General features: G+C 51.6%; 1 protein-coding gene across 1 annotated transcript in view; it reads right to left on the bottom strand.

Moving 5' to 3' along the window:
• LOC117746022 (supervillin-like) overlaps window positions 1-18,508 on the bottom strand; it is a 30,355-nt gene extending 11,847 nt beyond the window's left edge. Inside the window, exons 1-20 of the mRNA XM_034554769.1 lie at window positions 18,448-18,508; window positions 17,394-17,460; window positions 16,703-16,794; window positions 16,540-16,597; window positions 16,290-16,438; window positions 15,396-16,212; window positions 12,359-13,192; window positions 11,462-11,956; window positions 10,846-11,019; window positions 10,650-10,687; window positions 10,496-10,557; window positions 10,174-10,310; window positions 9,944-10,039; window positions 8,616-8,907; window positions 6,994-7,056; window positions 5,519-6,194; window positions 4,050-4,497; window positions 2,948-3,080; window positions 2,177-2,230; window positions 336-413 (exon numbers count right to left, since the gene is read on the bottom strand). Of these exons, the coding sequence (XP_034410660.1) occupies window positions 336-413; window positions 2,177-2,230; window positions 2,948-3,080; window positions 4,050-4,497; window positions 5,519-6,194; window positions 6,994-7,056; window positions 8,616-8,907; window positions 9,944-10,039; window positions 10,174-10,310; window positions 10,496-10,557; window positions 10,650-10,687; window positions 10,846-11,019; window positions 11,462-11,956; window positions 12,359-13,192; window positions 15,396-16,212; window positions 16,290-16,438; window positions 16,540-16,597; window positions 16,703-16,794; window positions 17,394-17,460; window positions 18,448-18,508 (4,824 nt within the window). The remainder of the gene's footprint in view (window positions 1-335; window positions 414-2,176; window positions 2,231-2,947; window positions 3,081-4,049; window positions 4,498-5,518; window positions 6,195-6,993; window positions 7,057-8,615; window positions 8,908-9,943; window positions 10,040-10,173; window positions 10,311-10,495; window positions 10,558-10,649; window positions 10,688-10,845; window positions 11,020-11,461; window positions 11,957-12,358; window positions 13,193-15,395; window positions 16,213-16,289; window positions 16,439-16,539; window positions 16,598-16,702; window positions 16,795-17,393; window positions 17,461-18,447) is intronic.
• Window positions 18,509-21,830: the final 3,322 nt, after the last annotated feature.

The following is a 21,830-nucleotide window of genomic DNA, read 5'->3' as shown; positions in this document are numbered from 1 at the left end:
CTGCATTCAGAAAAGAAACTCTTCCAGAAACTAGAGGCTCTACTTTTCCGACCACGTCACCTCTCGCGCAGCTCCACCATGACTCCATGTGACTCCACATTCATCCACGCAGTCGCAGTGTCACACCGAGCAGATTTAAAAAGGGTGGATGCACTCGAACGTGCTCGTGTCCTTTCGCGCCTATTCAAACTACTTTCACGCCACCGGAGCGGCGCCGGCGTTGACTGGAGTTGTACTCAACGCACGGTCGGCATCGAATGCGACCCGGCGGCGCCAAGCAGGAAAAGGGGAGGAGACTCCGGTGCACATGCGGCGCGTTGGGAGCGTGTCCTTACCTGGCTGTGGTGGTCAATGTACTGACACTTTTGGCCGAGGGAGATAGTAGGAGAGAAGGTGGAAGAGAAGACAGGCTCCTGAGGACGCAGAGTGAGAGAAAGGAAAGCAGAGGAGGAAAAAGAAGAAGAAGAAGAAAAGGTGAGCATGCAGATGAAGGAGGATAAGGGGAGAGGATGCAAAAGGAGAGGATGCAAAAGAGACCAGAGGCCAGAGACCAGAGACCAGAGACCAGAGACCAGAGGCCAGAGGCCAGAGACCAGAGACCAGAGACCAGAGGCCAGAGACCAGAGGCCAGAGACCAGAGGCCAGAGGCCAGAGACCAGAGACCAGAGACCAGAGACCAGAGGCCAGAGACCAGAGGCCAGGGACCAGAGGCCAGAGGCCAGAGACCAGAGGCCAGAGACCAGAGACCAGAGGCCAGAGACCAGAGACCAGAGGCCAGAGACCAGAGGCCAGAGACCAGAGGCCAGAGACCAGAGACCAGAGGCCAGAGGCCAGAGACCAGAGACCAGAGACCAGAGGCCAGAGACCAGAGGCCAGGGACCAGAGGCCAGAGGCCAGAGACCAGAGGCCAGAGACCAGAGGCCAGAGACCAGAGACCAGAGGCCAGAGACCAGAGGCCAGAGACCAGAGGCCAGAGACCAGAGACCAGAGGCCAGAGGCCAGAGACCAGAGACCAGAGACCAGAGACCAGAGGCCAGAGGCCAGAGACCAGAGACCAGGGACCAGAGGCCAGAGGCCAGAGACCAGAGGCCAGGGACCAGAGGCCAGAGACCAGAGACCAGAGGCCAGAGGCCAGAGACCAGAGGCCAGAGACCAGGGACCAGAGGCCAGGGACCAGAGGCCAGAGACCAGAGACCAGAGGCCAGAGGCCAGAGACCAGAGACCAGAGGCCAGAGGCCAGAGACCAGAGGCCAGAGACCAGAGGCCAGGGACCAGAGGCCAGAGACCAGAGACCAGAGGCCAGAGACCAGAGGCCAGAGGCCAGAGACCAGAGGCCAGAGACCAGAGGCCAGAGACCAGGGACCAGAGGCCAGGGACCAGAGGCCAGAGGCCAGAGACCAGAGGCCAGAGACCAGGGACCAGAGGCCAGAGGCCAGAGACCAGAGGCCAGAGACCAGAGACCAGAGACCAGAGGCCAGAGACCAGAGACCAGAGGCCAGAGACCAGAGACCAGAGGCCAGAGACCAGAGGCCAGAGACCATGCAAAAAGTCACATGTTAAAGTCACCGGAGGAGTGAAAACACAGTTTAAAGCTGCATTAATCATTATTAATATATCTATGTATTTATTATATGGAAGTGGTCCACAAGTATGTTTTTGAACCCTCTCAGATTCTTTAATTTAAATAACATTTCGAGGCCTTAAGAGTCAAAACAATCCAGTTACTTTACAGGGAAAGAAAATACAATAAATAAGAAGTACGAAGCAGAAAGGAATGTTTTATTCGTAATTGAATGAAAACGCAACATCAACATGCTTAAGAACATATCTGTATATTCCTTTTGCATTCACTCTTTTATTAAACTGTATTTTTTGTAGAAAGTGGAATTAATATTATTTTTAGACTCATCTTTGTTTTTACTTTTAATCAAATTGATGACTCAATGCACGTTTTAAGACCGAATGTGCTTCGCTTTCCAAAACATCGTCCCACCATTTCAGTGAAGAAAGAGCACCCTCTAACACACACACACACACACACACACACACACACACACACACACACACACACACACACACACACACACACACAGGCAATCACACACAGGGGTCCAGACAGAGCTGTGATTGGACAACACAAGTCCCACACGAAGCCGATTGGCCCACACCGTCTTACCCACAGCTGCTCCGACGCAGACACCGCGGAGTCTTGAACCACCACCACTTCCTCCTGTGGGGGTTAAACACAGGGGAAGGTCTGGGTCAGATTGGGGGGGGGGGGGGGGGGGGGGGGCGGGGGGGGGGTCTTGTTGCTGTGATGGGATTAGGGGTGAGACAGCCTGCAGGATTACCATCCAGGGTTTGAGAGGCCGGTTTCTCCTCGGCTGAATACTAATGCGAAGTAGAAGAGCAACATTTCTAAGCGAGAGGTTCTCCGAGCGTGTGATTGAATTGTTTTAAACCAACAGAGATGCATTGAAATCCGTATTAGAGATTCTTATTCTGCGACTACTGGTACTTACCCCGGGGAGCTTACCCCCCAAAAAAAGAAAGAGAGAATCTATTCCCCAAACGCCCCCGAGACTGCTAATTGTACAGCAGCAGACGGACCCATGTGGTTCCTGGTTTACAGTCTTTATAGGGGTCCGGATGCTGCACCGATCTGGACCGCTGGGCGGGGACGGGGGCTGCCGTGGTAACCGTGAAGGACGGGGGGGGGGGGTCCGCCCAACTTCATGATCATATAGCTCCCATCGAGATCGCAACGCAGTCGGAAAGAGGAACTTTTATTTAAACCTAATTTGTACTTTTAACTGCGGTGCAGAGATGTCAGGTTCACCGGGGGACACAATAAAGAACACAAGCAGCTCTTCAAATAAATCAAATAAATGTGATTTTTAGTCATTATTATTATTATTATTATTATTATTAAGACGATGAGACCGACCTCCTTCTCGCAGGTCTGCTCCGACTCCCATGGCTGCGTCTGCTGCTCGGCCGACGCCACCTGAACCACTTCCTGTTTCTTGTTGATCCGGTTCCTCCAGTCCTCCTCGCCGCTCTTCTTCAGCAGCGCCACTCTGTCGCAAACACAACAACAACAACGACAACAAAATGAATGTCCACGAGGGCAGCGGGCCGACATCTTCTGTCGTCGGTTGAACCCTCGACTCCACAGACGGGGGCGGGGCTTTTAAAGTCCTAGAGTCTTGGGTTGTTTTGAATATCAAATAAAATCATGAAGCTTGAATGAAGAGCTGCAACAACCGGTTCACAGAATGCATGCGATACAGTCGGATGGCTGCAGGATTTACCAATTTAAAAAACTTAAAATCCCAAAAGGAGACCGGATGGACTGTATGTAACAATGTTCTGCCTCAGGGTGATGGGGCTGACCCAGCACGTATGCTAAAGGAGACAACACTTCCTCAGCACCACCCTGTTTATTTTGGGGGTCTGACAGTTATTGTGATCAACCGGTTCTGCGTTTAGAAAATAGAAAAACCAGGTCAGAGATTCCTGCTTTCCAAACAGCGTTGATCACGGACGTCTGAGTGTGTCATCATCTCACCAGCTGACTCCGCTGGGGGAGGAGAAACAAATGTTCCTCAAAGAGTGGAACTAGTCCAGTTGTTCATCCCGTTAAGAGCCAACTGGTCTGGACTGAAGTGAAGGACCCGTGAGTTTTATGGACACAAATAGATTTGTCTCTTATTATTATGTCTCTCATCTCTTTTGCACCACTGCTTCACATTCTGGGCACAATTGTGGCTCTATGTTCGGGTCTCCTTTTAGGCTGTTTGCAGAAGGATTTTTGTTTAATTTGGATCTGTTACTTACTTAATTATGAATAAATACAGACAGATATTTCCAGAAACGCTAAAGAAGTGTCCTCACGGTATTCCACGGAGAGGGTGGATGGAGGGGGAGCGAGAGACGCACAGTGAACAGCGTGAAAAGAGACGATAACGTTAAAAGAAAAAGCTCTCATTCGGTCCCAATAACCCGGGAAGACGGAAGTCACGCTCGGATCCTCGGCTGTCACTCACCTCTCCTTGATGGACATCTGTTTGGCGGACATGCCGTCAGACAGTTGGTCTCCAGACTCCGTCGGGGACAGCGGCTCTCCGGAATAGTCACTGTGCCCGCCCAAGTCGTCGCCGTGGTCCGGGGGCTGGGGCTGGACCAGCGCCTGGGGGAAGCACTGGGGTTTGGGGGGTGTCTGTGGAGGCACCTGGGGTTTGGGCGTCTGCAGGGGGGGCGTCTGCAGGTAGGGCTTCGGGAGAGGCTGGACGAACCCCTGAGGTCTGGGCTGGGTTTGTGGGGACTGAGTGAAAGGCTTGTGGGGCTGGACGTCGGCCGGAGGCTGCTGGGCGAAGGGCTTGGGGAGAAGATTCTGGAGGCCGGTTTGCTGCTGGCTGCTTGACACGTGAGACGCCGTCCTGGAAGACGCTCTAGCCGTCAGCGGCCTCAGCGGTGCGGGATGCTCCTTCAGGTCTGGAAACGAGCCAACAATGAACAGTCATACATACACCTGCAGAGTTATACGTGGGTTATGTTTTTAGTCGGGTTCGTTTGTTTGTCAGCAGGATTTTATTAAAACTCCAGGCCCTATTTTCATGGTCAAGGTGGTCAAAAGGAAGATCTGAATCACGGGCCGGATACACAGATCCTTTTTTCATCCTTCCAGTTGCATGTTTGATTACCAGTAATCCCCCAGTGTAACTAGTACTCATCCCTGAAGCACACGCAGCCGCGTTAGTATCATGTGAACTGGGATGCCGTTCACATTTTGATGGGACTCATCTGCTATCTGGAGGCGAAACGCCGGTCCACACAAGGACAACGACCACGTCTCTGAGGTCAGGGTAAAGGTCAGCGTTAGGCACGTCGTCCTGGCCTCACGATACTGTAGTCTGACTAAATGAGAGCCCGGCCTGCAGAAGAGGCGTCCTCCGCGTCCTTCATGTCCTCTACCCGTGTTCTTAAAAAGTGACGAACAATTGTTCCTCGAGTGCCTTCACCTGTCTGTGCACCAACCCCTGGACACACACTGCACATGAACAGGTCAGGCCCATCACAGTAATGTGGTGCACGGGGACGCAGACCTCTGGGGCATCCACGAGCTGACAGTCGGAAAGGGGGGGGGCTTCCTCTTTCTAGACAAAGGGGGCCACGAGGCAAAATGCATGGTGAAAATATGCTAATGAGATGCAGCTTCAGACGCCTCTCTCTCTCTCACATCAGCCAAATGAAATACCCCCCAGCTGTGTGTGCAGCCGGCAGGAAGCAATCGTGCTGCACGAGACAATGAGGGTAATGAGAACAGCCCCCCCCCCCCCTTTCCCTAGACATTTGCTTTCACTTTCCTTTTCTTTTTGTCACTCCCTTCCTCTCCTTCCCTTTTTCCGTCCGCTCCCGTTTCTACATCTCTTCCCACACATCCCCCCTTTTTTCATTCCTCCTCCACTTTTCTCCATCACATATCTGTGCAAAGGGGGGAGAAGCCTCCTCCTACCTGAGATGCCTGGCTGGCTCCTGCTGCCGCTGCACTGCTCCTGCTGTGTGGAGGAGCCGCGAGCCGCCTCCCCCGGGTGCCCTCCCCCTCCTCTCCCTCCTCCCTCGGCTCTCTCCTCGCCCTCCTGGGAGCGTCCGTCTCTCCGGTCGGGCAGAGGCTCCGCCGGCTCGCCCCTCCGCAGAGAAGAGAGCTGAGGCTGAGGATGCTGGTCCCGGTCGGGGGAGTGCAGCTTTCCCTTAACGCTGCCGTCTTGGACCTCTCCTCTGGCTCCTCCCTGCCGTCTCCCCCGAACCTCCTCCACCTCCTGACGCTCTCTCCAGCTCTCCTCCTCCTCCCCCCGCCGCCTGTGACTCGCAGGAGCCCCCGCTCTCTGCCGGCTCTCGGGGGGGATGAGGAGAGGGGAGGAGCGCAGCGGGTCTCCTCCGCCCTGGCTGATGGAGAAATACATCAGCGCCCTCTCCTGGTGGCCGCTGGGAGCGCCGGCAGCCTGTTGTCGGGCAGGGCCGTAGGGCACGGCGGCGGCGGACTTCCCTGGACGGAGACCGCCGCCGCCGGCCGCGTCATCGCCGGGCGTGACGGTCACCGTGGAGACGGCGGCCTGGGAGGTGACGGCCGCCACGGAGCGGATCAGGGAGGCGGACAGGGGCTCCAGTTTGAGTGCGCCGCCGTTTTTCAGCTGCAGGGAACGGCAGGAGTCATGTCAGACATGTGGGGGGATGGAGAGAGTGACAACGGGAAGGGGGTTGATACGGAGAAAGGAGGGGTTAAAGGTCACAGGGGGATGGTAAAGGAGACGGGTGGACGAGGGGAAGGACGGCAGCAATCAAGGCCAATTAGGGAAACAGTTTGGAGTCGTTTGGGTTGCATGAAGCTGCAGGAAGCCGACGCACTCACACACAACGACGTCATGAGGACACAAAGACACAACAGTTGTTCCTTCAGCCGTCATCAAAGCTATATGCCATTCACGAACAATCGTTAACACATTAACTTATCGTTTGGTGTATATGATGCATGGAATAATCAATGGTGTTCTTATTTCAACCTGTCCATATTTCCAATAAATGTGGACCAGTACGTAACCCTGAAACCTATGAAATCACATATTGTACTGAATATTATACATAAAAAGGCCTTTTGGTGCTTTCAGACAATATTTAATGACGATTATTGTATGATAATGAGGCTTCTAAGTGTTGTTCAGAAAATAAGTTCAGAAAATGATATTGCATTAATATTCGTGTATTGAAATATGACCCATCTCTTCGATACTCAAACTCTGCACCAGGTTACTGTCAATGGATCTTAAAACGAGGTCTTTGTGTTGACCCCCACGCTGCTCTGCACACGGCCACATCCATCCACACTCCGAAGAGCATTCAGGGACATCAGCTGTGAGTACGAGCATTCGTTTGATGCAACCAATCAGAAGCTCCATACAGGCAGCAAAGGGGGGGCGGGGGGGGGGGTCTTACATGTTCTCCCCGATTGGCCTTTAAGTCGTTGCACGCGGTGGAGGTTACCGGCAGCTCAGCTTCCTGTGTGGACACCAGCGACTATGAATGGAGGTGAAGTCTGCCACTGTGTTTGGCTTTCACTGCATACAGAGTGGACACTCTATCCGTGTATGGTATATTGTATATATATATATATATACTTATACAGTATTTATGACTTCCAAATGTTGGTCATTTGCGACATCTAGAGGCCCCAGTTTGAAAAAGCGACACCTGTTCCTCATCATGTCATCCGTCACTCACAAAGAGACACAGGTGACCTGGAAGTGACTCATCCGTTACTGCAGGCCTGTTCCCTGTAAGAAGACCTGACATGCAAATAATCTTCAGATGCCGGGTTTAATTAAAAATAATATTTTAAGTTTTAAGTTTAATATAGAATAGAAAATCTCATTCTGTTCTTCTGCGCCACTCCCAAATGTCTTACGCTATCGTTGGTACGCTAGCGTTGGTACGCTATCGTTGGTACGCTATCGTTGGTACGTTGGTACGCTATCGTTGGTACGCTATCGTTGGTACGCTATCGTTGGTACGCTATCATTGGTATGCTATCGTTGGTACGCTATCGTTGGTACGCTATCGTTGGTACGCTATCGTTGGTACGCTATCGTTGGTATGCTATCGTTGATACGTTGGTATGCTATCGTTGGTACGCTATCATTGGTATGCTATCGTTGGTATGCTATCATTGGTACGTTGGTACGCTATCGTTGGTATGCTATCGTTGGTATGTTGGTATGCTATCGTTGGTACGCTATCGTTGGTACGCTATCGTTGGTACGCTATCATTGGTATGCTATCGTTGGTACGCTATCGTTGGTACGCTATTGTTGGTACGCTATTGTTGGTATGCTATCGTTGGTATGCTATCATTGGTATGCTATCGTTGGTATGCTATCGTTGGTACGCTATCGTTGGTACGCTATCGTTGGTACGCTATTGTTGGTACGCTATTGTTGGTACGCTATTGTTGGTACGCTATTGTTGGTACGTTGGTATGCTATCGTTAGTACACTATCGTTGGTACGTTGGTACGCTATCGTTGGTACGCTATTGTTGGTACGCTATTGTTGGTACGCTATTGTTGGTACGTTGGTATGCTATCGTTAGTACACTATCGTTGGTACGTTGGTACGCTATCGTTGGTATGCTATCGTTGGTATGCTATCATTGGTATGCTATCATTGGTACGGTATCGTTGGTACGTTAGTACGCTATCGTTGGTATGCTATTGTTGGTATGCTATCATTGGTACGCTATCGTTGGTACGTTAGTACGCTATCGTTGGTATGCTATCGTTGGTATGCTATCGTTGGTATGCTATCATTGGTACGCTATCGTTGGTACGTTAGTACGCTATCGTTGGTATGCTATTGTTGGTATGCTATCGTTGGTATGCTATCGTTGCATGTTTTTGTGACTTTATTTTGTCATTACAACTAATTGCTCATTCATTCATTTTGTAGGGGCAATTAGGACCACGGTGGGTGAGGGTCCGGACCAAGAAAACAGGGATAAAAGGGAATCTATTGTAACGCTGTGAACTGAGATCTACTGAATGTTCTGCTTCGTACTTTTACCTGCTGCACCTCTCCCTGGGTGATGGGTTGAGTCTGAAATCGGGCGCTGGCCCTGCGCTGCCGGGTGTCTCCTCGGGCCCTCTCGGCCGTCTTGCCCGTAGGCCGAGCGAGGCGGTTGAAGAGCGCCATCTTCTCGGCCAAGGTGAGGGTGGACAGGTCCGGCTCTTTGGAGAAGAACTCCTGGCCGTCTCCCTCCGTCCCAGCATCGGGGGCTTGAACTGGTCTCCGGTGCTCCTGGGTCTCCTTCTCCCGGTCCTGGACTGCTGAGTCTGGCTGCGAGGAGACCGGGATGCTGGGTAGCGACAGGGGGGAACATGGAGAACATTTAGATTTGAAGTATTTAAAATATGGGGTTTGTAAATTGTCAAAGAGGATAAGGGGACTAGATATAAGATAAAATATATATATAAGATATAACAAACCACACCCAGTTGCTTTTGACTTGTAACTTTGAGATATCCTATGACATGAATGACAGAGAATCTTTACAGGCAAGAAAAGAGAAGAAGTGTTTTATCAACTTGTTGAATTTCAGTTTTTAAAAGAAATTTAAATTAAAAAAAACAAACATCTGCAGTCTTAAGGTACCAAACGTGTCCCTCTGCTGAGTATCAAATAAGTGAATGCAACAACCAGCGAGCCGGTAATTAGCTGTAACGACTGTGGCAGATTACAGGGCGTAAGTAGATCAGCGTGCATATGCCAGATAATCATATAATGCACTCGGATGTCTGTAAACAAACCTGCAGGACACGTGAACCTGGACATGCTGCAGGGGGGGGCTTTAACCGACTCGACCTCTGACCTTTCCAGAAGAGATATGCAAACTTGTTTTGTGACCTTTTGGGTAAAGGACGTACCGAATGAGTTATAGTGTTAACGGCGACTTCCTGCCCCTATAAGGTGCACTTAGACGAGCCGGGTGAGCAGATCAGCGCTGCAGCCAGCAGAGGGGGTCGGAGGGCGAAATGTCTCCGGCTCTAGTTTCAGTTTCATGTTCCTTTGTTGAAGAGGCGTAAATATGTCACCGGAGGGTGAGCTTTGTGCACAGCGCAGCTGGAAAGTTATCTCGAGGGTGAAATACTTTAATTTGAGAGCCTCTTTATGAATCTTTTATCTCCTCACATGTTTTAAATAACAAAGAGATATTTAAAGATGCAAATTAAAATGTGGTGAAGTTCTTTTCAACCCCACACGTGGTCATTTCTTAGCCCACAGAGGTCCATCTACTGTAACGCTTTAATTTAACTGGGATCATACGAGCACACATGTGTGCGACACGTGCACGCTCACACAGATGCACATGTGAGCAGGCGGCCCAGCTGTACCTGATGCTGGTCACTCTGGTGCCGACTGCGGTGGAGCCGGAGACACCGGCGACATGAGTGTAGACGCTCCGAGGCTGTGACGACGCGGCAGGTTCACTTAAAAGAGGAAAAGGTGAAATATAGACAACGCAAGGCAAAGAAAGACCTTCAGGTAGAAGGATAAGATAAAGAAGAGGCAAAAGAAAGGAAAAACATATTCTCTGCTCAACAAGACAAAATCCCAGACCCACCTTGAAGCGTGGACCACCTCCTTGCCGGTGACGGGTTGAGTGTGAGACCGATCCTGGACTCTTCTCAGGCGCCGTTCCACAGCCGCGTTTCGAGAGCGCGGTTTGGGAATGTTTCCGTCTGATGTCCTTTCCAGCTCCTGGAGGAACACGTCGTCGGAGAAAAACATCAGTTTGAAGTCCATGAATAGACAGTTAACTAAATAAACTGCAAATTACACAAATACCAGCATCATTAGGATCACGAAACATTGCTCGTTAAAAAATTAACAGTATTAATCGTTTGTTTTTATGATTGAAAAGGTACACAATGTAGGAAGTGTACCCTGAAGAGAGACATCTTGGCGGCCACGCTCATCTTGGCTCGATCGTCTAGTTTCCCTTCTTCTAGCGAAAAGGAGAGAATAATAAATAAATAAATAATTAAAACTTTTTAAATGAAGAATTATATGTGCATTCATGCAGTAGACTGAATTTACCTTCAGGATCCTGGAGCTGTGATGGGCTTAGACGAGACCTGCAGAAAACAATACGTTATATAAGTCAAGCATCAGCATTTAAGACTTCTTTCTTTTTTAATGTATTTGAGGAACCACGATGTGATTATCACGATCGGACCTAGAACCGAACCTAGGATCGGACCTAGAACTGAAGAGCTCCTGTTGACCCCTGTACCTATCTGACTCCAGCCGCTCTGCAGACGTGATGGGCTGCGTCCTAAACCTCTCCGACATGCGACTGTCTCCCGGGGCGATGTAGCGCCGAGGCCTCCGCGGAGCGCCCCGGTCCCGGTCGCCGCCGCTAGCCGCGTCTACCTCCGTCGCCGGCAGATCGACTTTAGTAGTCTCACTTTTTTTAGGATTTAGAAAGATTGACGAGGACAACAAAGAGGAAAAGTAGAAGTAGAGAAAGCTATTAACATTGTTTGGTTTTAGTGGTTTTACCGGAAACTGCACTCGAGTTAGAAGAGCGGGGGTCTCACACGTGGATATTGATGCACACGCTGAGCACGACCTGCCCGTGAAGAGCCATTTCTCAAAGGTTAACATGCAGAAGCAGACAACCTCCAAAGTGTACCTTGCTGTAACCAGAAAACCAAACTGCAGACACGACGATGGACATGGACGTGAGGATGGTAGAGGTCATTGCAATACACCGTGACACATTTCATGCCACAGATCATTCTATCAGCATTAATTTTTTCTCTGGATCATATAGGATTATGCTCACTAATGCAGAGTTAGACGGTTATTTTGTGATGCAACACAGAGCCCATGCCTGGTGGACCTACAACTCTGGTTTCCGGTTGGCATTCTCCAGATATGAGTGTCGCAGCTGTGCCACGGACACCCTGGTGTCCAGGGAGCCCGTCTCCCCGTCGGGTGGAGGCGCGGCCCTCAACGCCTCCCTGCAGGCCGCCGCCCTCTCCATGCGGTACGCGGTAGAATGCTGGCTTATGCCTATGTCCGACATGGCGCGGGTTCTCATCTTGTGCTTGGGCCCTCCGCCCACCGTGCTTCTTGATTTGGCCTGCGGCAAAGAGGAGCGCTTCTGGAGATAGACGGCCGAGTCCAACATCTGGTTCCCTGATGGGTCCGGACGCTGCTGCTGCCTCTGGGGCTCAAAGTCCAGTTGGGGCTCTCGTGGATTTCTCCGGGAGTCTTGCTGCTGATTTGGAGACTCTTGCCATTGGAGCTCGAACTCCTGCTGTCTTTGAGGGAGCTGTTGTTTTTGAGGCTCTGGCGGCTGGTCGTACTGATGCTGCGTTGGAGGTTCTTGCTGTTGTCTCTGTCTGGGTTCATACTGTTGTGGCGTTGGGGGTTCTTGCTGTTGTCTCTGTCTGGGTTCATACTGTTGTGGCGTTGGGGGTTCTTGCTGTTGTCTCTGTCTGGGTTCATACTGTTGTGGCGTTGGGGGTTCTTGCTGTTGTCTCTCTCTGGGTTCATACTGTTGTGGCATTGGGGGTTCTTGCTGTTGTCTCTGTCTGGGTTCATTCTGTTGGGGCATTGGGGGTTCTTGCTGTTGTCTCTGTCTGGGTTCATACTGTTGTGGCATTGGGGGTTCTTGCTGTTGTCTCTCTCTGGGTTCATACTGTTGTGGCATTGGGGGTTCTTGCTGTTGTCTCTGTCTGGGTTCATTCTGTTGGGGCATTGGGGGTTCTTGCTGTTGTCTCTCTCTGGGTTCATACTGTTGTGGCATTGGGGGTTCTTGCTGTTGTCTCTGTCTGGGTTCATTCTGTTGTGGCGTTGGGGGCTCTTGCTGCTGGATCTGGGGCTCTTGATGGTGGATTTGGGGCTCTTGGTGGTATACAGGCTCCGAGGTTTGATGCTGCCGGGGCTGCTGGAGTACAACGGTGTGGGAAGGCTGCATAGATCTAAACCCTCTCTCCTCTTGGCTGTCACGGCTAGAGAGATGCTCTCTCCCTCTTTCTCTGATCCTCTGGACATTTCTCTCCCTCCCCCTCTCCCTCGGTCTCTCGCGATCCCAGTCTTCCTCGGCCTGACTCACCCTTCTCCGTTCTGGGCTGTAGTTCTGCCAGTCCGTGTCTTCGTGACGACCCCTGTGAGGGTCGTCCACACTCTTTTCCCTTCGGCGGATCTCTGAGGGCAACACGGCTTTCCTGCTCTTCAGCAGGCCCTCTGTATGGGCCTCTTCCTGCAGGGCCTGCCGAGCCTCCAATCTCGCCTCCTTGTGGGTGGCATGGATTTGGTCGGCACTCACCCTCCTTCGCGGTTGCACCTCAGGAGGTCCAGGAAGGTTATCAGAGGCCGCTGGGGCAGGGAAGGCCAGATAGGGCTGAGAGTCGACAGCAGGGCCAGTGTGTTGGTACTCCGGGACGAAGAGAGGGTGGGCAGTATGGTGGCCTGCGCCAGTCCTTTGCTCGGTGGGTTCTGAGCGGTGTGGGGTGTACTGAGCAGAGTTCCCCTGAGTGTGGTGTCTGTTACCCTGGTGCTTGTCTGGACTCCAGTCGGGTGGCCTCTGGACCATTTCATCCCCGGACAATCGTTCTCTTACCCGGATTCTTGGGGAAATAAACGGATAAGGGACACTGAGATTCCAGTTCAGTTAAAGACCTTCGGGCATTCTCCGAAAATCCAAACTCAAATCAAACAAGAGGAGACTAGAGAGCATAATAAGCTTTTAATCTGAAGGGACACAAGGGGTGGTACATGATTAAATATATACGAGCCAAATCTACTACATATTTTGCTCTAGCTGATTGGTGCCCAAAGGCCCCAAAAAATTTATAGATTTAAATTGTCATGCGCTTAATTGCATTCCAACAAAAAATTGCAAAAGCCGATCGCATAAACGTTTATGAAACAAGAATATCACGGGACCAACTTGAGCTCATAAATCCTACAGTATAATTGCCACTAGGTCAAGTAGTACCATGCCCTGGGTTTCTTAGCTCTCGCTCTCTCTCTGTGCCAAAAAAAAGTAAGCCAAACTATTTTGATCTGCAACCTTCTGACCCCTGGTAGCCAAAGGTTGCTCTAATCTCATTGTGGACCACTAAGCCAGACATAATTGACGGGCCTCTGCTTCATCTGACATGGCATGAAGGACTTACACAGTGCTCGTGCTACACAAGTGCACGCTAACGCTAACGTTAGCGCGGGCAGCTGATAAGGTTGGTAACCCACATGGGGGGACACACCAGCTAGTAAACACATCAGACATCACCAACAAATAGACGGTGTGGTTTTACTTCCTGTATTACGACATCTTTGCTAATGGAGCTCATGTGTACCAATGAAATCAATGCAGCTTTGCTAACACTCTCTATAAAGGTTTGTCTCAACCATGCCCGACGTTGCCTCTGTGAATTACACCTGTCCACACGGCTCAAAAGGCTGACCCGAGTGCAGCTATGTCACGTATCTGGGCCACCGTCCAGTCCAGAAATACCCGAATACTCAAGGACTTTAATGGGGAAAAAAAACAAAATATGTCTGGTAATCTGTTTCCTTCTAAAAGTCCATTCAGCAACGAAAGAACATCTTATCTTACGCAACGTCGTTGTCAAAGTCACTGACGGGGTACTCGGATGAAATTTCACAAGGGAGGGGGGGTGGGGGGGGGGGGGGGGGGGGGGGGGGGGAGCGCGGCATCAGTTGACGAAGTGCTGAGTCAGATGGTTCTACCAGAGACCGGGTCGGGGGGGTGACCCATCAACTCTGGATCACTACCTCCACTCAACTGCTCACGAAACCCGGGCCAAACACAGTCACGGCTAATTTAACCGGTGGCCTTTCTGACTTCCTATAAAGACCGTTTTAAGAGAACCAGAAGGGAGTTTAGTGAAACAAAGAATTTCATTCTCAAAGAATTCCCAATTCTTTTTTATTATTGAAGTGTTCTTAAGATCGGCCTCCCTTTCCTATTTTGGACAGTGACTTGAAGAAATGCGAATTTTCTTTTTTTTGTGTGACTTTTTCGTTCATGCTATATAATCTTGAGTTTAATAAATAAATTAGGGATGAAAGTGTGTCGGTTTCAGAGATTAGAGCAAAGTGAGCACTGAGCAGCTGAACTGTTACAGGATCACTTTAAAATGTGCACTTTGTACACATTTATCAAAGGTCTGTCATCAATCGTTACTTCTTGGCCTTCATATGAATTGATAATTATATTATATGTTATTCATAGGGTATTATCTCACTTCTAAATGACTCGTCCCTTTTGTGGTATCGTATTAAAGTTTTACGTTATATATAAAGTGACGTAAGCTCTTTGCTAATGGACCGAGCTGCTGATAAATCGGGGTCTCCTCTGGGGCCAAGCAGGGGAACCAGATCCCCCCCCCCCCCCCCCCCCCCCCCCCCCCCCCCCCCCCCGATGAGCTCCCCGGAGCGCCTTTCCGGGTGTAACTGGAGCAGGACGGAGCTGGACCCAGATCCTGGACCCAGACTAGTTTGCTTCTTATGGTTGTAAAAATATGTAGCGCGCTCCTTTTGGAGGTGATTATCTGTCTAAATACTGACAGGAGAACAGGTTCATGTGGTTCAAACTCTCTACACGTCGTCTAAAAATACGCTTTAGACACAACATCGCTCCACGGCAGCTCCACAGGCAGCTTTACACGGTAGGTGGAACGACCCAGAGGGGAATATGTACCGGCTCGGGATCATGATTTGGCAATTTTTGTATATAAAAAAATGGAATGTTTTGTCTCAGTTCACGTGGTCTCGTACGTTCTCACCCGTGTTGTGTAAACTCACCCCTGTCTGTTGAGGATGCTCTGGGCCTGCTGCTCTATGAACAGATCCCCAGGTGAGATGCCGTAGCGAGGGGAGGGCAGGGAGGCCCGGCGGGCGGTGCGAGGGGAGCCGGGCACCCCTGCGATGTTGTAATCCCTGGCGGAGGCGGGGCTTGGCTCCTGATAGGCGGCGTCCTGCTGCTGCTGGGACGGAGGTGGATGCGGCTCCTGGGTTCTGGATCTAGAAGCGATCGCGCGCTCCGGAGGCGCACCGCGCCGGTAGTTCTCCATGTTCATCGCTCTCTCCCGCTGCGAAAATCGCCTGGGCCTTTCCGGTGTAGGGGGAGGGGCTTGGTTCGAGTGGGCGGGGCCGGAGGTGGAAACGGGGGAAGGATCCGGGTGAGTCCTCATGTAAACCCGGCCCACTCCGGCGCGGTACGGCACCCTGGGCTCCCGCCCTTGTACCTCGGCTTCCTGTCTGTCGCCCTGCCGCCCGGAAGCCGACTGCCGGTCGGAGCCGTCCGCGTCACGCCGAGACCGGTAGCGCGGCGTGTAATCGGCGTCCGCCTCCTGGTCCAGGAGGATGCCGTAGCGCTCCGACAGCTGGCGGCGGCGCTCGGCTTTGTAGCGGGCGATGCGTTCGGCCTTGGAACTGAGGCCGGCCGCGTTCGGGGAGCCAGGAGCGGGCGTAGATGAGGCGGCTAACGTCACTGGGTCGACGTACACCAACATGGGCTCCTGGCGCACGCTGCCGACGCCACCTTTGACCTGAGGGGATCTGTCTAGAGATGACAGCTTCCTCTGGGGTGCCTCCAACTCCTCTCGGCTGTAGCGCCTCACTGCGGCAAATAGAGGAAAACACTCGTTCATATCCAAGTCCGACTAATGGCAGCATCGTTCGTCGAGCCGCGCTTACCCATCACACGAGGCTCACAGGGATCCGAGGCGCGGGTGTACCGCGGAGGGTCCTCCTCCAGCATCCTGTTGGCCACCAGACCACCGGGCACCAGCGCCGGGGGAGCGTCACTTTCCATGCCCTCCAGGCGCCGGGCGATCCTCTCCTTCCTGTCGATAGGGGACGGGGGAGGGGAGGAGGCAGAGTTCAAAGGGCAGCAGCCGTATTCAAGACAGGTTCGCGTGTGAAAGTAGTGAGCACCTGGAGATACCTGTTCATTCCCAAATCCTTTGCGACTGCTCTCTCAAAGTGTTTCTTCAGCTCCGAAACTGAATATTAGAACAAAGCAAAATGTTGTATTTTGTAAAAAAACAACAACAACAACAACGAACGTCTTCTGAGTTGTTGTGCGTACTGAGGGACGAGTCACGCACCCTTGGGAAGGACAACCAGGAGTTTGGCATCTGTGTCTGAAACACTCTTCACCAAGCCGGTGTTGTCGCCCGGCAGGAAGTCGCTCTGGAAACTGAACGAGAGCAGAGTCACAAACCACATCCCGACAATGTACCGTATTTCATTTAATATGTCTTAAATAAAGCGTGTGTCTGTTCCAGCCTCAGAGGCCTTGTCTTAAAGAGAGGTGGCAGGTAAAGGTGTTACTTCCTGACTGGATCCAGCTTAACAACGAGGTCACCGAGTCCTGACTCTCCTCCAATTAGAAACAGACAGTCTGAAGGTTTGAATTAATGCCATAGCATATCACAATCGACTTGTCACTCAAAACAAACTATTTCATGTGTATATATATATATTTTTTTATAAAGGACCAAATAAGGTAAAACCTGCTTGTGACACTCGGGTTTTTTATGTTATAAATAAATAAATAAAAAGGTGGAAACCCCCGTAGACTAATGCAGAAGGAGGTCGGTTGTGCTCCTGGAGGAGGTGTTACGGCCTGCTCCTTTCGATGCTTACCGGCGTAAATGCTCTTAGTTATTATTCATTTTAACTGCTGTAATATATATATATATATATATATATATATATATATAACGCCTACATTTAGATGAACAAAAGGCTCATCTTATCTTTCTGTCGGTCGTTTTGGGTGAAAAGGAAACGCACCTGAAGGCTTCTGTGGGCAACGAGGCGGAGCTGCAGATCTTGGTCCTCCGAGCTTTAGGTCCGAACTCTGAGAAGAGAAAACAAGACTAAGAAGAAGAATCTACTGTGTATGTACATTTGGAAGTATAGATAGATCCACATTAAAAACTAAATGCTAACTTTATGCTCTGGAAGGTGGTTTAATGGAGACTGTTTGAGTCCTCAAACGCCAAATATTCATTAATTATGCACATGAAAATGTACGTTTAATAGATCTCAAATGAACAGCAATACTTTCTTTATCTTTATCTTCCTTTACTGTAAAGCCCTTTGTACTGTTAAGTTTATTGTTTCATTGTTACCATTAATATTATTATTAAGACAGCGTTCAGATGGGTACGATAGAAAGGGAAGTGTTCCGACTGGCTGATACAAATTGTCACTTTAACTTAAAATGATTCGTTATGAATGATAAAATAATAAAAATGAAACGACGCGGCTGAAAAGCAACAGCGTGGCGGTAGAAGCCTGAATGATCCGCTTCAAGGGCTTCTGATGCGTGACGTGTTGTTTGTGGAGGAAGTCAGAATCAGACACAGGCGAGGCCAGAGAATCTGGGTTTTTGTACCGTTGTTTTTCGTCATATTACACGTATCGGCCTGTTTATCTGGAAACGCCTGCAGGTTGTCAACAAAACCAGCAGCGCGGAGCTCAAGGTTGAGCTGACGGGCCCAGAAGAGAGCGTTGGTGAGGAGAGGAGACCGATGTGACCCCGTGTGACCCCGTGTGACCTTTCGCTTGCACACAATCGGTTCGCAGGCAAAAACGACGTCGTAGCACACACACACACACACACACACACACACACACACACACACACACACACCTGTTGAACAAGCGGCACCAGACGTAGTAGCAGAAATGACCTTTCACTACTCGGAACAGAGCGGCCCGACGCCAACATTCACACCCAGAGCGACAGATTATCCCCAAACTCTTCCACGCGCCACAAATCGGACGAAGCAAACAGAAGCAAAGCGAGGGAGTCCGGGTTCGACTCTTCAAAAGGCCTTACCTTGGCCACATGGCTGCTCGTGGTTCACATGGTAACTAGAGATCCACGGGTTGCGAAACATGTTTGGGGGGGGGAGGAAGGAGAGAAGAAGAAGGACGCCGCGAGACTCCCCCCTCCGGTCACGGCGGCGGAAAAAGGAGGCGAGAGCTGCAACCGGCAAGCGGACAAGCAGGGATGGAGGTGGTGACACACACACACACACACACACACACACACACACACACAAGCAGAGAGAAGCACACGGCCACAGCAGAGCGACTGCCCCGGCTGCACAGCGAGCACAGACTGACTGTCACCCGGGATGTGTGTGTGTGCATCGGTGTGTGTGTGTGCATCGGTGTGTGTGTGTGCATCGGTGTGTGTGTGTGTGTCGGTGTGTGTGTGTGTGTGTGTGTGTGTGTGTACAGAAAGACAGCGCAGCAGGGTGCTAAAGAGGCTCAGAGCTCTAATCAGATTACAGGCAGAAATTAGCCTTGATGATGAAAGCTCTGGAACAGGATTGGAGGAGGGTGCTGGCGGGGCTGCAGGGGTCTGTGTGTGTGTGTGTGTGTGTGTGTGTGTGTGTGGGGGGGGGGGGGGGGCGTACTCCCGGGAGTCAAGACGGTTTCCTCCACGCACGTCACACGTCCAAAAACATCAAGCCAGAAATTGCATTAACATCGCTGTGAGTCGTCTTCTGGTTATTTTTTTTTTGTCTAAATGGGAGTCCACCGGCTCACCGGACTGAGAAGGCCACTGGGAGAAGGAGAAGGCCACTAGGTGAAGGAGAAGGCCACTGGGAGAAGGAGAAGGCCACTAGGTGAAGGAGAAGGCCACTGGGAGAAGGAGAAGGCCACCGGGAGAAGGCCACTGGGAGAAGGCCACCGGGAGAAGGCCACTGGGAGAAGGAGAAGGCCACCGGGAGAAGGCCACCGGGAGAAGGCCACCGGGAGAAGGCCACCGGGAGAAGGCCACCTGGAGAAGGCCACCGGGAGAAGGCCACCGGGAGAAGGCCACTGGGAGAAGGCCACCGGGAGAAGGCCACTGGGAGAAGGAGAAAGCCACTGGGAGAAGGCCACCGGGAGAAGGCCACTGGGAGAAGGAGAAGGCCACTGGGAGAAGGCCACTGGGAGAAGGCCACCGGGAGAAGGCCACCGGGAGAAGGCCACCGGGAGAAGGCCACTGGGAGAAGGAGAAGGCCACCGGGAGAAGGCCACCGGGAGAAGGCCACCGGGAGAAGGCCACCGGGAGAAGGCCACCTGGAGAAGGCCACCGGGAGAAGGCCACTGGGAGAAGGCCACCGGGAGAAGGCCACTGGGAGAAGGCCACCGGGAGAAGGCCACTGGGAGAAGGCCACCGGGAGAAGGCCACTGGGAGAAGGAGAAGGCCACTGGGAGAAGGCCACTGGGAGAAGGAGAAGGCCACTGGGAGAAGGAGAAGGCCACTGGGAGAAGGCCACTGGGAGAAGGCCACCGGGAGAAGGCCACTGGGAGAAGGAGAAGGCCACCGGGAGAAGGCCACCGGGAGAAGGCCACCTGGAGAAGGCCACTGGGAGAAGGAGAAGGCCACCGGGAGAAGGAGAAGGCCACTGGGAGAAGGCCACCGGGAGAAGGCCACTGGGAGAAGGCCACCGGGAGAAGGCCACTGGGAGAAGGAGAAGGCCACCGGGAGAAGGCCACCGGGAGAAGGCCACCGGGAGAAGGCCACCGGGAGAAGGCCACCTGGAGAAGGCCACCGGGAGAAGGCCACTGGGAGAAGGAGAAGGCCACTGGGAGAAGGAGAAGGCCACCGGGAGAAGGCCACCGGGAGAAGGAGAAGGCCACCGGGAGAAGGCCACCGGGAGAAGGCCACCGGGAGAAGGCCACCGGGAGAAGGCCACTGGGAGAAGGAGAAGGCCACTGGGAGAAGGAGAAGGCCACCGGGAGAAGGCCACCGGGAGAAGGCCACCGGGAGAAGGCCACTGGGAGAAGGAGAAGGCCACTGGGAGAAGGAGAAGGCCACCGGGAGAAGGCCACCGGGAGAAGGAGAAGGCCACCGGGAGAAGGCCACCGGGAGAAGGCCACTGGGAGAAGGAGAAGGCCACTGGGAGAAGGAGAAGGCCACCGGGAGAAGGAGAAGGCCACTGGGAGAAGGCCACCGGGAGAAGGAGAAGGCCACTGGGAGAAGGAGAAGGCCACTGGGAGAAGGAGAAGGCCTTTGAGAGAAGGCCACCGGGAGAAGGAGAAGGCCACTGGGAGAAGGCCACCGGGAGAAGGAGAAGGCCACCGGGAGAAGGAGAAGGCCACTGGGAGAAGGAGAAGGCCACTGGGAGAAGGAGAAGGCCTTTGAGAGAAGGCCACTAGGACTAAATATATATTTATATATATATATAAATATGAACGGCATGCAGGTGCCTTTGGCCTTAACATCATGATTGTTTGTATATGCAATAAAGTGCAATACAGTACAGCTGCTAATAATACAAATGAGCTCTTTCACTCTTGGAGTCCAACTCCTTGTCTGTCCCCCCCCCCCACCAGTCTGCCTCCGCTCCCCTGTTGACGCCCCTAATAAGGCAACATGTGTTGTGAGTGGCTGACTCGAGGAGAGGTCACCCTGTCGCCCCCCCCACCTTCGTCCCAACTCCCTCTCTCATTCCTCCTCTCCCTTTTCTCTCCTCTCTTTCTTGCTTTTCTTTTTTTTTTTCTTCTCGATCTTCTTCTTCTTTCTCCATGTCACTTTTTTTTTTGGGTGGGGGGGGGGTGTGAGTCCGTGGGGGGGGAGCTTGTGTCAGACCTCGTGACCTCTTGACCCCGGGACTCAGGCCTTCGTCACCGTCTCGGTCAACAGAAGTTTGTGTTGACGGTTCATCTGCAGCCTCGCCACTAGAGGCCGCCACATCCATCACATTGCACCTTTTTCAAAAGTCTTTTATCTCACGTGTATATTCTGCAGCTTTCTTTTTCTGTTGTTTTGTACCTTCTTTTACATTTTTAAGTTTGCTTAACCGTAAATGTCTGAATGTGTAGAACATCGATGTTCCTCTCCCCGAACTCTCCATCCTCATGGAAAACAGAGGAAACAGCAATGTGAATAATAAACACAAACCTGTTTTTAAAATAACAAATACTACTCTTTTTTTTAAAATGTTTAATCTATGCATGAATTAATCTTAGGACTGAAAGGACTGCAGCCTGTAAATTATCATTTTCACAACCATCATTTCCCACATGTGGGGTCAAAGAAACCTGCACGAGTCCGACCGCTCCGACTTCACAGCCTCAACATGTGAAACTCGGCCCAACGGTTTCATCTTGCAACCAGTCAATAAAACTCACATATATCATCATATATATGTATATATCATCATATATATGCATACATACATCACGTAAACACCACGAGGTGGGTGACTTAGCATCAAA

The sequence above is a fragment of the Cyclopterus lumpus genome, chromosome 17, assembly GCF_009769545.1.
Source record: "Cyclopterus lumpus isolate fCycLum1 chromosome 17, fCycLum1.pri, whole genome shotgun sequence".
Classification (NCBI taxonomy): Eukaryota; Metazoa; Chordata; class Actinopteri; order Perciformes; family Cyclopteridae; genus Cyclopterus; species Cyclopterus lumpus.
The sequence above is the reverse complement of the archived record's forward strand: the minus strand, read 5'-3'. Positions and strand labels throughout refer to the sequence as shown.